A 17,480-nucleotide genomic window follows, 5' to 3' on the forward strand; every position below is an offset into this window, starting at 1 on the left:
GAAACTAAGATCCCCACATAAAATTGGAAGGTCTAAACACTCAGTTGAGGGGAAGAATTCTGCGCACACAGCAAACGAAGGCAATAGACAATAGGGAAACCCACTTACCTGTGCTTGGGCTCTGAGTGGTTCAAATAAAGCTCTTGAGAATTCAGAATATGGGCCTGCGCAGCAAAGGACTGAATTTATATCACATGCCATCCAGGAAGCCAGAAGCCATATACATACGTTGTTGTAGTTTAGTCACTCAATCATGTCCGACTCTTTGCGACCTTATGAACTGTAGTCCACCAGGCTCCTCTGTCCACGGGATTCTCCAGGCAAGAATACTGGAGTGGGTTGCCATGCCCTTCTCCAGGGGATCTTCCCGACCCAGGGACTGAACCTGCCTCTCCTGTGTATCCTGCATGGCAGGCATATTCTTTACAACTGAGCCATGATGGAAGCAATATATATAACAGGCACATTCAGTAGCCAAATAACAGATTAAAACCAAAGAAATTAACGCAATAGAAACAGCTGATAGAGACTACTACTAAAGAACTATGACTAAAATAATTGTCATATAACTAATTAGTCTAAGTGAAAAAGTGAAACTGTTAGTTGCTCAGTTGTGTCCAACTCTTTGTGACCCCATGGACTATAGCCCACCAGGCTCCTCTGTCCATGGAATTCACCACAAGAATACTGGAGTGGGTTGGCATTACGTTGTCCAGAGATCTTCCTGACCCAGGGTCCGCATTGCAGGCAGATTCTTTACAGTCTGAGACACCAGGGAAGCCCAATTAGTCTAAATCTCCAAATCCTGATAACTACTATAAATTCTGCATTCCTTAACATATAATGAAAAGTGGATGAGCAGCTGTTAAGGGAAAGATTAATAAGTGCATTTTGAGAAAAGGTCAGAGCAAAACCAGAAATTCAGTTCAGTTCAGTTGCTCAGTTGTGTCTAACTCTTTAAGATTCCATGGACTGTAGCACACCAGGCTTCCCTGTCGATCACCAACTCCTGGAGCTTACTCAAACTCATGTCCATTGAGTCAGTGATGTCATCCAACCATCTCATCCTCTGTCGTCTCGTTCTCCTCCTGCCTTCAATTTTTCCCAGCATCAGGGTCTTTTCCAATGAATCAGCTCTTCATATCAGGTGGCCAAATTATAGGAGCTTCAGGATCAACATCAGTCCTTCCAATGAATATTCAGGACTGATTTCCCTTAGGATTGAAAGGTTTGATCTCTTTGCAGTCCAAGGGACTCTTAAGAGTCTTCTCCAACACCACAGTTGAAAATCATCAATTCTTCGGCGCTCAGCTTTTCTTACGGTCCAAACCTAACATCCATACATGACTACTGGAAAAACCATAACTTTGACTAGACAGACCTTTGTCAGCAAAGTAATGTCTCTGCTTTTTAATATGCTGTCTAGGTTGGTCATAGTTTTTCTTCCAAGGAGCAAGCGTCTTTTAATTTCATGGCTGCACTTACCATCTGCGATGATTTTGGAGCCCCCCAAAATAAAGTCTCTCACTGTTTCCACTGTTTCCACATCTCAGTTCAGCTCAGTTCAGTCGCTCAGTTGTGTCTGACTCTTTGCAAACCCATGAATCGCAGCACGCCAGGCCTCCCTGTCTATCACCAACTCCCGGAGCCTATTCAAACTCATGTCAATTGCACCGGTGATACCATCCAACCATCTCATCCACTGTTGTCCCGTTCTCCTCCTGCCTTCAATCTTTCCCAGCATCAGGGTCTTTACCAACGAGTAGATTCTTCACATCAGGTGGCCCAAGTATTGGAACTTCAGCTTCAGCATCAGTCCTTTCAATGAATATTCAGGACTAATCTCCTTTAGGATGGACTGGTTGGATCTCCTTGCAGTCCCAGGGACTCTAAAGAGTCTTCTCCAACACCACAGTTCAAAAGCATCAACTCCAGTGCTCAGCTTTCTTTATAGTCCACCTCTCACATCCATACATGACTACTGGAAAAACCATAGCTTTGACTAGACGGACATCTGTTGGTGAAGCAGTGTCTCTGCTTTTTAATAGCTTTTCTTCCAAGAAGCAAGTGTCTTTTAATTTCATGGCTGCAGTCACCATCTGCAGTGATTCTGGAGCCCCCCAAACTAAAGTCTCTCACTGTTTCCATTGTTTCACCGTCTATTTGCCATGAAGGGATGGGACCGGATGCCATGATCTTAGTTTTCTGAATGTTGAGTTTTAAGCCAGTATTTTCACTCTCCTCTTTCACTTTCATCAGGAGGCTCTTCAGTTCCTCTTCACTTTCTGCCTTAAGGGTGGTGTCATCTGCATATTTGAGGTTATTGATATTTCTCCCAGCAATCTTGATTCCAGCTTGTGCTTCATCCAGCCCAGCATTTTGCATGATATAGTCTGCATAGAAGTTAAATAAGTAGGGTGACAGTATACCGCCTTGACTTACTCCTTTCCCAATTTGGAATCAGTCCATTGTTCCATGTCCAGTTCTGACAGTTGCTTCTTGACCTGCATACAGGCTTCTAAGGAGGCAGGTAAAGTGGTCTGGTATATAAAGAACTAAATTTTTACCACTGAGTTATTTTGAAACTATGTAATAATATACAGTTGTGAAAGCACTTAAGAGTTAACTACTGCAGGGAAAATAGCCTCCTCTTGGAAATGTGTAAATTGAGGCTCTTTCTTCAAAAGTACCTGAAAAACACAGATCAAGCAACTGCCTATACAGGATCTGGAGAATATAATCTATAAATCAGATCAAACATGGTAGTTTGAAAGTTGGGAGAGGTGGTGATGAAGGCAAGTGTTATATTCTTCTTTAAAATTTTCCCTGTATATAACATTTGCACTGCTTATAAATTAATGATCAATATATTCACCATTTTCTCCTTACCTAATTTATTCTTCTGAGGCCCCCATATAATATACACCTATATAAATATCTCAGCATGATATCAATATGTTTAAATCAATGTCTACACTTAAAAATTTCTGCCTAGCCACACTTAAAACAGACAATGAATCTTGTCTGTTTTATATTTCCAGTCCTTTTCTGCCACTTCCTATTTTGGCCTCTCATCACACAGCACATCTGGGTTTCTCATTTGGTCATCAAATATTTGTTTGTAAGCTCATCATTTATTAAGTGCCATTGTTCTAGACACTATATTATTTTAAAGCATTCAGAACCTAACTTTATTGCATCCAGTGCTTCCTGCTCTAGTTGAATCTTACTGATTTAATCCTCGTAAAACATGTTACCACTCACCTATCCAAAATTCATCAGTTGTTTCCCTGAAGGAAGTTAAAGGTCAAACTTCTTACTTGCATTGGTTGGGAAAGCACTATCTTCCAAATAAGCCAAATAGATTTCTTCCTACCAGAGAGTCAAAGTGTGTGAAAAAAGATTATATTTACAAAAAGCATGTAAGAAATATAAGGATATGAAATGATAGAAAGAAAAATGGAAAAAGATATAACATTTAAATAGTAATCAAAGGAAGACAAGCATAGCTTTATTAAATTAGACAAAGCAGACTTTATGGCAAAAAAAAATTACTAGAGACAAAGAAGTACACTTCATACTACATGGTTTGATTGTTCAGAGAGAAATAATAATTCTAAGTGTGTATGTACTTAGTAACAGAGCCTCAAAATATATAAAGATAAAATTGACAGGATTACTAGAAAGAGTAGGCAAATCCACAATCATGTGGAAGATTTTCATACAACTTTCTTATTAAAGGATAGAATTAGCAGACAAAATAATCAGAATATATAATATTGGACAACACAATTAACAAACCTGACCTTATATATATATATATATAAAATATATGTACATATATTTTATATAAATTTATAAATGTATATAAATTTATAAACTTATATAAATTTATGTATATATTATATTATACATTATATATATTACTCTACTGAGTAGAGTACTCTACTGTCAGCCTCTACTGAGGCTGACAAGAAAATTGAGATATCACAAAGTCAGGAATGATAAGGGATCTACCACCACAGATCCTTTAGACATTCTAAATACCATAAAATGACACTATGAATAACTTATGCCAATAAATTTGAAAATATAAATGGATAAATTCCCAATAAAATACAAAAATTACCAAAACTTAACACAGAAAGAAGTGCAAAAATCTGAATAGTTCTCCATCTATTCAAAATTAACAGTCAAACTTATCATTATGTCTTCACAGTGAATTTTATAAATCACTTAAGAAATTATTAGTCTTACACAAACTCTTCCAAAAAACAGAAAAATTTAAGAACTTTCCCATTCATTTTATGAAACCAAAAACATGATAAGGACAGTACAAAAAAAGGAATATCACAGGTCAACTCACTAATGATGAAAAAGTCTTAAACTAATTTTTAGCCAAGTCCAGTGATTCACATGTAGGATTTATTCCAGGAAAGATGATTAATTTAACATTCAAAAATCATCCAATATAATTCAACATACTATAAAATAGAGAAAAAAAATCTTATGGTTATTTCAACAGGTTCAAGAAAAGCATCTTATACATTCAATATTCACTCATGATTTTAATAAATAAAAGAATTAGTAAACTAGAAATACAAGGGACTAGCATTGATTTTATCAATATTAAGTATTTCTCAAAAAACAAAACAAAAAAAAAACCCTAAGCAAACATACACAACAGTGAAATCTTGAAAGCTGGGACCGGAAATAAGATACGAATGACTGCTCTCAATGGTTTTCAATTTATATGTCAGACTTCAATACACCACAGGAGGATGTAGCTAGTATAAAAAGGAAATAAAATAAGTAAAAGTATAAGAAAAAGAAAAGAAATAAAATAGCCATCATTTAGAAATGTAAAGAGAATCTACAGAAAATTCTAATTAGAGGTAAGTAACAAATTTACTAGATATAAAGTGAAAATAAAAAATTAATTTTACTTCTATTTACCGAAATAAAAAATTTTTAATTGACTTGAATCCACCATGGGTGTACATGTGTTCCCCATCCTGAACCCCCCTCCCATCTCCCTCCCCATCCCATCCCTCTGGGTCATCCCAATGCACCAGCCCCGAGCATCCTGTATCATGCATCGAACCTGGACTGGCGATTTGTTTCACATATGATAATTTACATGTTTCAATGCCATGCTCCCATATCATCCCGCTCTCGCCCTCTCCCACAGAGTCCAAAAGACTGTTCAATACATTTGTGTCTCTTCTGCTGTCTCGCATATAGGGTTATCGTTACCATCTTTCTAGATTCCATATATACGCGTTAGTATACTGTATTGGTGTTTTTCTTTTTGGCTTACTTCAATCTGTGTGATAGGCTCCAGTTTCATCCTCCTCATTAGAACTGATTCAAATGTATTCTCTTTAATGGCTGAGTAATATTCCATGGTGTATATGTACCACAGCTTCCTTATCCATTCATCTGCTGATGGGCATCTAGGTTGCTTCCATGTCCTGACTATTATAACCAGTGCTGCGATGAACATTGGGGTGCACATGTCTCTTTCAGATCTGGTTTCCTCGGTGTGTATGCCCAGAAGTGGGATTGCTGGGTCATACGGCAGTTCTATTTCCAGTTTTTAAAGAAATCTCCACACTGTTCTCCATAGCGGCTATACTAGTTTGCATTCTCACCAACAGTGTAAGAGGGTTCCCTTTTCTCTGCACCTGCTCCAGCATTTATTGCTTGTAGACTTTTGGATAGCAGCCATCCTGACTGGCGTGTAATGGTACCTCATTGTGGTTTTGATTTGCATTTCTCTGATAATGAGTGATGTTGAGCATCTTTTCATGTGTTTGTTAGCCATCTGTATGTCTTCTTTGGAGAAATGTCTGTTTAGTTCTTTGGCCCACTTTTTGATTGGGTCTTTTATTTTTCCGGAATTGAGCTGCAGGAGTTGCTTGTATATTTTTGAGATTAATTCTTTGTCCATTGCTTTGTTTGCTACTATTTTCTCCCATTCTGAAGGCTGTCTTTTCACCTTGCTTATAGTTTCCTTTGTTGTGCAGAAGCTCTTAATTTTAATTAGGTCCCATTTGTTTATTTTTGCTTTTATTTCCAATATTCTGGGAGGTGGGTCATAGAGGATCCTGCTGTGGTTTATGTCGGAGAGTGTTTTGCCTATGTTTTCCTCTAGGAGTTTAATAGTTGCTGGTCCTATGTTTAGATCTTTAATCCATTTTGAGTTTATTTTTGTGTATGGTGTTAGAAAGTGTTCTAGTTTCATCCTTTTACAAGTGGTTGACCAGTTTTCCCAGCACCACTAGTATCATCCATAATATCATCAAACATATCAAATTCTTAGAAGTAAATCTACAAAACATGTACAAGATGTCTCCCTAAAAATGTATAAAACACCACTGAAATACATGGGAGTTTTTAGTAACTCAGAAGACAATATTGTAAAAGCGTGTTGCTGTTGTTGTTCAGTCACTAAGTCATGTCGGACTCTTTGTGACCCCATGAAGTGCAGCATAAATTATCAAATTGATTTATAGATTCATAGCAATCGCAAGAAAAATTCTATCCAGTTTGTGTGTGTTTGTGTCCACACATGCATGCATGTACCCTGATAAGCTGAATTCAAAATGTATATACTACTACTAATGAAGAATGTCAAGAATACTTGAGAGTGTTAAGAAGGAACACACTGCACTTGATATAACTATACCTGATATCAAAATGTGTTACAAACCAACAGTAATAAGACAGTATGTTTTTGGTACAAGAGACAAATTGGATTGTGTAGGGAACTCAAATACATACCACACACATATAGACACTTGATTTGAAATAAAGGTGACACTGTAGAGCAACGGGAAATTATGGTCTTCAATGAATGGTGCTGGGTCAATGTATATGGAAGAAAAAACTGAAATTTAATTTCTTATCATCTAAGATGGATTGCACACTTAAATCTGCACAACAAAGCAAATAAAGCTTTTAGAAGATAATATAAGAGACTATCTGTACAATTTGCAGGTTGGAAAAGACTTTTTACTGCATAAAAATCACTAAACTTCATGGAAAAGATTAATAAATTGGTTTATATTAAAAGTGAGAATTTCTGTTCATTAAGAGATCCCATCTTTAGGAGAATGAAAAAGGCAAATCATAGAGTAGAAGACAGTTACAACACTGATAACTGTCAAAGCATTTATAACCAGAATATGTGAAGCACTTTTATAAATCAACAAGGAAAACAAGATAAAATTTTTAAATGAACAAAAGATTAGAATGCTTCACAAAAGACGTTATCCAAATTGACAACAAACATATGAAACGTGGCTTGACCTCATTAACTACTACGAACAGAAAATTAAAACAATAAGACAACACTACATTCATCAAAGTGGCTAAAATTTAAAAGACCAACAATACTAAATTGGTGAGTGTACGGAGCAGCAGGGACTCACACCCTGCTGTTGACATGTGAATGATTATATGCACTTCGGAAAATGATGAAGCATTATCTACAAACAATGAGCATACATATACCCTTTGTGTGAGGTATATGGCTCTCATATACATACGTAACAGAAATACACATGTGATATGAGTCAAAAGACAGGTAGTAGAATTTCTTAACAGCATTATTTGTAATAGCCTCAAATGGGAAAACACAATAACAAACATCAGTAGAATGAGTAAACAAATTATTATATATTCCTACAATAGGGGCTTCCCTGGTAGCTCAGCAGTAAAGAATCTGCCAATGCAGGAGACGTGGGCTCAATCCCTGGGTCGGGAAGATCCCCTGGAAAAGGAAACGCCAACCCATTCCAGCATTCTTGCCTGGGAAATCCTATGGAAAGAGGGGCCTAGAGGCTACAGTCCATGGGGGTCACAAAACAGTTGGATACAACTTAGAGACTAAACAAAAACAATATTCCTACAATAGAATACTAGATAAACAGTGGTAAAAATGAACAGACTACAGCTATAAGATACAGTAATATGAATATATATTACAAAAATCATGCTGAGTAAAAGGAAACCAACACAAAAGAAAATATACTGCACATTGTATATATTCATACACATGGATATTACTTTAGGGGTAGAGGTCAATCTTGGAGGGAAGGAAGGAAACAGTGGTTGAGATGGCACACGAAAAGGGCTTCCAAGGAGGTATTTTAGCCTTTGGCATGCACTTGGGCGTCCACTTTGACCTAATTCATTGAGCTAGTGTTTGGTGCATTTCACTGTATATACATTACGCTACACACACACACACACACACCTAAAAAGGAAAAAGCTGATAAAATCTTTAGCCAAAGATTACACAGATAGGGTTTAGGTGCTCATATGATTCCTACATCACTGAGTTACTTCCTTTTAGCTTGCAAATAATAGAAAATTTCACACACATTAAAAATTTCTTGTATTCACTAGCTATACAAAGAGCATGTGCAAAATTGTTTCTATTATTTAAATCAAGGAACTGTGCTTGTCATTCTTCATATCACTATGACATACACTATGTCATTCTTCATTATCACTAGTATATTTCATATCTTTAAAGGAATTTAAGTATGAATGGGTTTCCCTGGTAGCTCAGGCAGTAAAGAATCTGCCTGTAATGCAGGAGATCCAGGTTTGATCCCTGGGTTGGGAAGATCCCCTGGAGAAGGGAATAGCAACTCACTCTAGTATTCCTGCCTGGAGATTTCCATGGACAGAGGAGCCTGGTGGGCTACATACAGTCCATGGGGTTGCAAAGAGTCAGACAGGACTAAGTGACTAACACACACACATAGTATGAATAATACTGTTTCAAAGACTTCATTTCTAAAAGAAGTCTTTATTTTTGAATCTAAAAGTAATTAGATGTAAGACAAGCACAAATTGGACCCAAAGGACTCAAGTTGTATTTCTACTAAATGATGACTTTGTTTAAACACATAACACATCCAAAAACTCAAATATTTTTATAATGGCCACTTGAGAGCCTTATTTGGAGCTGTGTATGATTTCTGATAGTTTTGCTTTCAAGTGGATTTTTCTAAGAATTCCCTTTATTATCTAAATCTCTGGAATGAAAGGAGAGAACCTGGAACAATGAATCCAAATTGAGTGGACACTTCGTGGTTCCACAGGCCTCATCCACTGAGCAATTCCCTTTGGAAAAGTACAGATTTCCACCCAACTGTTTATCCCAGGCAAACTTTTGATAGTCTTCTTCAAGGTCCAATCTTAATTAAGACAAATGTTAAATAAATCTTTCGATTTACATAAAATTAGTTTAAAAAATAGTTTAGTTCCATTTAAAAAATAGTTTAGTTCCATAGTCTCCTTCACAACTTACAATGGTGATAGGTGTTAGGCTACCATATTGCATCTTTTCTCTTCCAAAGTTTTAATAAAAATACAGCATTTGGAAATGACGTGGAGGAAAGGGAACCCTCTTGCTCTGTGGGAATGTAAATTGAAATAGCTATTACAAAGAAGAGTATGGTGATTCCTTAAAAAACTAGGAATAAAACTACCAGATGACCAAACATTGCCAGTACTTGGCATATACCCTGAGAAAAACGTAATTGAAAGAGATGTGTGTACCTCAATGTTCACTGCAGCACTTTTTACAATAGCTAGGACATGGAAGATGATTCACCCATCGACAGATGAACAGATTCAGAAACTGTGGTACATATATACAATGGAGTATTACTCAGCTATAAAATAGAATGCATTTGAGTCAGTCCTAATGAGGTGGATGAACCTAGAGCTACTGTAGAGTGAGAAAGATAAATATTGTATATTAAAGCATGTGTATGGAATCTAGAAAGACAGCACTGATGAACCTACTGTTGCAGGGCAGCAGTGGAGATGCAGACATAGAGAACAGACCTGCGGACACAGTGGGGAAGGAGAGGGTGGGATGAATTGAGAGCAGCATGGAAACGTGTATATTACCATATGTAGAACAGATAGCCAGTAGGAATTGGCTGTGTGACATAGGGAGCTCAACCCAGTGCTCTGTGGGATGCGGTGAAAGATAGGAGGCAAATTCAAGAGGGAGGAGACACATGCATACCTGTGACTGATTCATGTTGATGTATGGCAGAAACCAGCACATTTTTAAAGCAATTATCCACCAATAAAAAATTTTTTAAAAAATGTAGCATTCAATATAAGAGGAATATAAGGGTATGAGTATAAAACTAGTTATCCATACTTAACAGGGTAAGATTAAACTTTCACCCCATCCTGCCCTACCTTTCTTTCATCCTAAATTAACATGTTACTAAAACCCTGCTTACTGTAATCTGAATATAATCTCCTCATTCCTCCACAAATGCGTAGTTTTCCATGCCTAAAATGCCTTCTCATTTATCTCTACTTAAAATTGCATGCTGTTCTGGAACCAGAATGTAAATTTAGAAACACTTCCTCCCCACTCCTGATGACTCCCAACTAAAAGGAAACTCGGTTCCTTTACTCTGAGCCACTCTCCACCCCAATACTCCATCCCTGAGGAGGTAAACTTTTGATTTGTAAACATAGGAAAAACAAAATTCCATCCTCCTTCTAGGGAGCTTCCTGACTCCTTCAGGGCAGCCAGTTATGACCTGAATCTTAAGGATTCATTATTAGAAAAGCCCAAATTAGCTAAGACTTAAAAACACATCCATCAATCTGTAGTCTGTCAAGAAAGAAGGTGATACTCTGACCTTTACCTTCACTATTTCTCGACTTGTACATAAGCTGGGAAGAAGGCCTCCTTAGATACCCTATGTGCATGAATTTCTCTTTCATAAGAACCTTACTGACTACCCTGGGCATTGGTGATATTTATCCTTATTAAAATGATACTTATCTGTTTAGCTCAATACTATCTTCCATTAAGTATGCATGAATGTCTGTGTTCATAGCTATCATCAGCTAGATTATAAATTCTAAATAGGAAATACATTTTCTACTTATTTATATTCTACACAGGATATAAGGAATATAATCGTATATGTTGTTTGAAAAAAGACAATTTTTCTCTTGGAAACTATATGCAGTACAATTGACCACAGCATTGTAGAGTCAACATCTTTTTAATTTAATAGGGATAAGTAATCAAGTATCCTTAATAACAAAAAAATGACAGTCGACTATTTCCATCTAAATAAATCTTCATAAAATGTGTTGCATGCTTTCCAACCTTAGTAAATGTATATGCCAAACTGTATTTATCTTTCTTCATTGGCACAGTGTTACTAAAATGATCAGCTTTGTTATTAGTCTAAGATAGTGACTATTATTCAATTGACTAAAATAGAGAAAATGTACCCAAAATGACCTAAGAATACAACATTTCTTTTAGAAAATTAATCCTTATCGTGAAATTCCAAAGGGCCAAGAACAAACAGACAGAAGAAGTGGCTAAAAGCAGCTAAGGAATTCAGAACTAGAATCAGCAGTAAGAGTGGGTCTAGGAGACTGGCTTAGAACTAGTCAGACAGGGTAAGAGAACACTGGAGCTTCCTGTTTAGTGTGACACTCATTTCCTACCAATGGGAATGCACACGTGTATTAAAGGACAGCATTGTTAGCATCTATTCCAGTTTGCAAGATTAGAAAGTTTTATCTGATACCTTTTATTTTTTGGTAAGACTGAACTGACCCAGAAAGATGTGAATGAGGTAAAACTAAAAGTGGTAATTAATGTGGAGAAAGAATCTTCAGGGTTTACAGTTACTGAGTATAGAAAGATGAAGGAGAAGAGTCAAAATTACAACCAAATACCAGCCTAACAGTTGAAGATTTCAAGAAAGAAATGATGAATTTTGTTCCAAATAGCCCAGATGATGGGAAAAAAAGTGAAAGAAGACTTCTGAAGAATAAGTTCCTTGCATCTCTTATCAGTTACTGAATGTTACCTTAAGAAATAAAGTTTTAAAAGAGTAAAATCCCTTTCCTTTGTCTTGATACACACATGAGTGTGTTCTAACGTAACAGCTGGATGGCTTGTAATCATCCTTCTTTTTACTAAGCCTACTGTCTATTTCGTTTTGTCTTCGCATCCATTTAACCTGTGATTTTCATGAATTTTAACAGTTGAAAAACAATCAGCTGGTTGAACTCTCTACTTCAGCCTTTGAATACTTTGCTTCTTGGTAAGCGATCAGTGTTTTGATACTGCTGTAGTAATAACAGGAAATGATCTGTTAAAATCTGGATCTCTAGCTATAGATGAATGCCAGGGTAAAGAGGAGAGCCAGTCTCAGAATAAAGTCTATAAAAACAGTTGGAGGAGTTACTTCTAGGACCACAGGGAGAGAATCGTAATTTGCTCTCAACATTGGAAAAGTAAATGCACAGTGGAAAAACATCTTACGATGATCACTGAACTCCATCAGTGGAAAGTTTACAGCCACAAGTGCAATAATTAAAACAACTGAGATGGTAAATACTAGAGCTTCAATGATACATGATGTGAAATATCACTTCCTGAAATACTAATTCACTCAGAAAAAGATTTCATAAGCAGGTAGACTACCTTTAAGTTGCTATAATTTTGCTTATGTTGGCAAAATAGTAAATTGGTTCTTTTAACCAGAAAGTACAAGAGAAAATAAACAATCATCGTAGGATTAGCCATAGAAAAAAGGGAGGGTACTTACACATAAAACTATAATATAGACTGGTTACTAAAAAATAATAAATAAATAACTGGCTACTAAAAATAATTTTAACTTTTCATATAATATTGTCATGGATTATAGACATTTATAGTGGGGGGAGTCTTAATTAATTAGCCTTTAGATATGTCCTGTTAATAGAATAAGTCATTATTATGGATAATTAATAAAGTAATCCCTGAAGCTTTTGTTGTTGTCTTCTCTCTAATGCTTTCTAGACACCACTGCACAGAAGCAGGCTCAACTAAATGGCAGATCATGAAGCACAGAGAGCCTCCTTGTAGATGGCTGGTAAACAGCCTTGTACAGTGAACACTTCCAAACACCATACCCCAGGGAGTCATAGCAGAAGTGGGGAAAGCCAAAACAACGTGGGCAAAACAAGGTAATCTTGGTTTAAAAGATCCACAAAGCAAAAGTGTCTCCAAATAACCACAACTGCAAAGTATTATTTTCCCTAATGCTTTAACATATTCTGCAACTCATCGTTTTAAAACGTAATTGACGAAACAAGCTAATAACCAAGAAGTCAATTAAAAATGACATATAAGACATTAAGAATTTAAAGCAAAATTTTCTAACACTAGAAACACATCAAATATCTGTATTTGAGTCAAAACTTTATACTCATAAAAATTTGTACTGTAACTAGTAGTCATAATAACAAAAAGGACAGAGGCATGGTGTCAAAAATTACTTTTCAAGATTGGTCTGTGTTTTAATCATTGGAAGCCTTCAAATGTACAAAACATCACTGGATTCCTTACAAACAAATCATCTGTTTCCAATTAATCACTGTTATTCATGTAAAAACAATGATAGTTTGGGTTCAAAGCTTGAAAAGTGAGTAACTGATATTGCAAATAGTCTTTATTTCCAAAATTCCACTTCCTCCACAGTGTCTTCTTTAGCTTTACCTCTAACTTCCTGAACAGGAAGTCAACTCTCTTTTCAACAGAGTGATCTTACCGTTCTAAATTCTGACCTGGTTATCAGAGACCTATTATTTCCTCAGTAGACTAAAAGCAACTGGAAAGCAAAGTCTGCATCGGATTTACTTTGGTTTTATTATTACATCTAATTCAACATTCAATATATGTTAGTGTTTTCATAAGTTGGGTATTTACTATTCTTCAATGAACTGTTCTATTTTATAATTCCACAGTTTTATAGTTTCTTGTGACAATATTTCTTCAGGTAATAAACTGATTTTTAAAGTGTCCAATACTTTGATTACTTTGATTACATGTGAAATGAAAATATTTAAATCTTACAACTGCACAGTTTTATCAATACTCAAAAATGTATACTGATTACAGATGAACCCATGAATTTGCTGTCATTGTTTTATTAACTGTTAAAATGGATTTTCAATGCTAGTTTTATATTTTCAGATTCTATACAATAAGAAATACAACTACATTGAGTTTAGCATTTTGGGTGATTCCTATGTGAAACAGGTAGAATAAGCTTTTTTTTTTTAAATCAGCTTCTAAGGCATTTTAAATGTGTAACTTGGCAAATTTTGGTGTATGTATATATAGCTGTGAAACCAGTACCACAGTCAAGACAATGAACATTTCTGTCATCCGTTCAAGTAATTCATCCCTTCTGACTTCTCTCTACACCCCATCCGATGCAACCACTGATAGGCTTTCTATCACTTGATGAGTATGTTCTAGAATTTTTAGAAAATGAAATCATACAGACTACAGTCATTTTAGTGGCTTCTTTCAGCATAATTATTTTGGAAATTTATCCACATTGTTGCATTATTAATTAACTTCATTTATTTGTATTATTGAGTAGTATTCTATTACATGGATTTACCTCTTCTCCTGCTGAACAACACCTGCTTTGCTTCCAATTTTTAGGTACTACAAATAAAGCTGCTATGAACACTCACGTGCAAGTCTTTGTAAGGACATACACTCTCTTTTCTCTTTGGTAAATTACCTGTAAGTGGAATGACTGGTCACATAATATGTATCTGTTAAAGTTTTAAAAAAATTACCAAATTCCTTATCAATGTGTTTATATATCAATTACATCCTTATCAGCAGTCTGACATGAAGTCCAATTCCTCCATACCTTTGCTAACACTTGCAATTGTCTTTTTAATCACAGTCATTCTAGTGGCTGTGAAATGGTATCTCATTAAGATTTTAGTTTGCATTTCCCTAACATCCAATGAAGTTGAGCATTGGTGAAATGTTGGCTTAAATCTTTTGTTCACTTTAATTGGATTTTTTTCTTCCTATTCAGTTATAAGAGTTCTTTATATATGCTAGATACAAATCTTTTACTGGATATATAATTTACACTTTCAAAGGAGAAATAAAATTGCTTCAGGTAATTATGTATTATTTTTGTACTTCAGATAATCCTTAAAATAAGGGGAACCATTTCCTCTATAATCCTCCACTACCAAGTTTTCCTATGCCTAATGAGGTAGTCAGCCAGCTGGCTTTTGGAAAACAGGGAAAGGGAATAGAAGCAGAAAACGTTCTGATTTTCCCAACAATCTTCTTAATCCCTACTAATTTTAGGAGTTTCTTCACAACCTATTAGTAACAGGCTGCATCTGATAAATGACAATTATTACTAATAAAACCTCCTGTACTTTTTATTAGATTTCTCTGTATCTTAGATGAAGACCTTTTGTTTACATCAATGTTTTCCTTATCAGACTAACACAGAACATCTAATACAGTGCCAACTATATATTACTCTTCTTACTTCCTTGATTTGCTCCTGTTTTTAAAATTCCTATCCATGTTTTTCTTCAGCTCTCTCTTCTTCCCCTCCCAGTACCCCACATGTGTATTCGGGATTAATTTGCTGATTTCAAATGAGTTTTGGTGACAGACTTCTTGCTGACCATATAGTCACCTACCAGGCTTCTTACTCCAAGGAGAAAATGAAAATAACAAACTCTTTGTGGAACTCATAGAAAAAGAGCTGAGATTCTGCTGAGTGAAAAAAATGAAACCTTCATTTTTTATAGCAGCCACATAAATCAGTGGCCACAATAAATCAAATCTGCCACAATAAAATAAAACACATAATTATTTTTTAAACATTGCTAATTTAAGACTTCAGTCTACCCAGTAATGCAAGAACCTCTGAGGAATCTTTCCCAAACAAGGGCCAATGAGGGCTGGGAATTCCCTGGTGGTCCGGTGGCTAGGACTCCATGCTTTCACTGCCAAGGGCCCGGGTTTGAGCCCTGGTTGGGGAACTAAGAGCTCACAAGCATGTAGCACAACCACAAAAAGAAAAAAATCAGCCGATACAGGGAAGTTCTGTCTCCCCCGAAGTAAGAGATATGGGGGCAGCAAGTAGCACTGGGGAAGACATACAGAATCAAATGGATTCACGTTTAACCATGGAAAGAAAATTCATTTAAGCACCTTTAAAATACTTTTATATGTAAAGAATAATTTCACGGATTTTTAAAAATTTTGTGAGCTACATTATCCCTCAGGGAATGGGGCTTCAGTGTCAGACACAAATTTGAAACTAACTATCCTATAAGCAGCATTAGAATTAGGATAAACAGTAGATTATAATAGCAATCTGACACAATATTAGGATATAGACAACTCGGGTTAAAAATATTTCATGAAAGTACAAGAATTATGATACAATTAATAACATTCCCCAAATCAGAGTGGTTCTCATAAGACACTGGATGCTAAGCTTATTTTGACAGTTTTTTAAAAGGCCTAATATTGGGACTTCTCTGGTGATCCAGTGGTTAAGAATCTGCCGTGCAATGCAGGGGTCCACAGGTCCGATCTCTGGTTGGGGAACTAAGATCCCACATGCTGTGCAACAACTAAACCCATGCCACAACTAAAGTCCATGTGCCACAGAGGAAGATCCTGTGTGCTGCAACTAAGACTCGAACCAACCAAATAAACAAATTAAAAAAAATTTTTTTAAAGGCCTAGCATTAATATAAGACATTCCTCTGGATAGAAAAAACTAATAATAATTTTGACTTAGTAAAGATAATATCTATTGATAAAACATAGTTTTGTTCCCAAACATGAAATCCATCATTACTCTAATGCATGATCACTATATGAAATAATTACCTAGTTAGTAAAAATACTTGTGTATATCTTAAAATTTTGCAGTTCAATTGGTTTTCTTTTGGTATAAGGAAAATTAGATAATTAGTTCAAGTTCATTTTTAATAATTATAAAATATGTGAGCCTTATTATATGTTAAAGAAAATAAAGATATTATGACCCAAAATGTATTTATTAAAGTTACAATAAAATACTTTTCAATGCATACCAAATTGCAAAATAATTAATTTATTTTTCAATAAAGATACCAGATTTAATATGTACTGCTGTTTAATGGCTTTTGCTCTAAGGTCACCTTATTGAGCGGTACATCATGAAATCAATAGTTGTACATCTAGGAAACTTGCCAATGGAGCTCTCCTCCACTGGTGTGTATATTTTAATCTGCCTCATGTGGGTGTCTCTTCCATTTTGGTGATTGGCCAGAACAGCAATCTGTATCATGAATGTGCGAGTTGGCTTCTTATGATTATCAGTTAAGGGAACGTGAATCCAGCCACTTGGTTCCACCAATTCAAGTTGCTGCCAAGAAAAGAAGAGTCAGATTATGTTTTCACCCAACAAACATAATTTATTATAATGAATGCATTCTAAAGTTGACTTATAATTAACATTTTTCTCACCAAGAACATGACAATATAATAAACATTATCAGTTATTTGGCACTTTTGGCATGGTCCACGTTTTTACAGTTGTTAAGCACCTACATGTACCATCTTAGTTGAC

The 17,480-nt window shown here is 35.7% G+C and overlaps 1 protein-coding gene across 4 annotated transcripts in view; it reads right to left on the reverse strand.

The window, feature by feature from the left end:
* The window catches only part of ANAPC10 (anaphase promoting complex subunit 10), a 211,975-nt gene that overhangs the window by 117,372 nt on the left and 77,123 nt on the right, over window positions 1-17,480 (reverse strand). For 2 of the 4 annotated variants that reach the window (XM_043902526.1, XM_043902529.1), the window contains exon 5: window positions 16,865-17,276. The exons of the other annotated variants lie outside the window; for them this stretch is intronic. In XM_043902526.1, the coding sequence (XP_043758461.1) occupies window positions 17,046-17,276 (231 nt within the window). In that variant the 3' untranslated portion in view covers window positions 16,865-17,045. Of the gene's footprint in view, window positions 1-16,864; window positions 17,277-17,480 lie in introns of those variants that run through there. 4 annotated transcript variants of the gene reach the window in all.

This window comes from Cervus elaphus, chromosome 5 (genome assembly GCF_910594005.1).
Source record: "Cervus elaphus chromosome 5, mCerEla1.1, whole genome shotgun sequence".
NCBI lineage: Eukaryota > Metazoa > Chordata > Mammalia > Artiodactyla > Cervidae > Cervus > Cervus elaphus.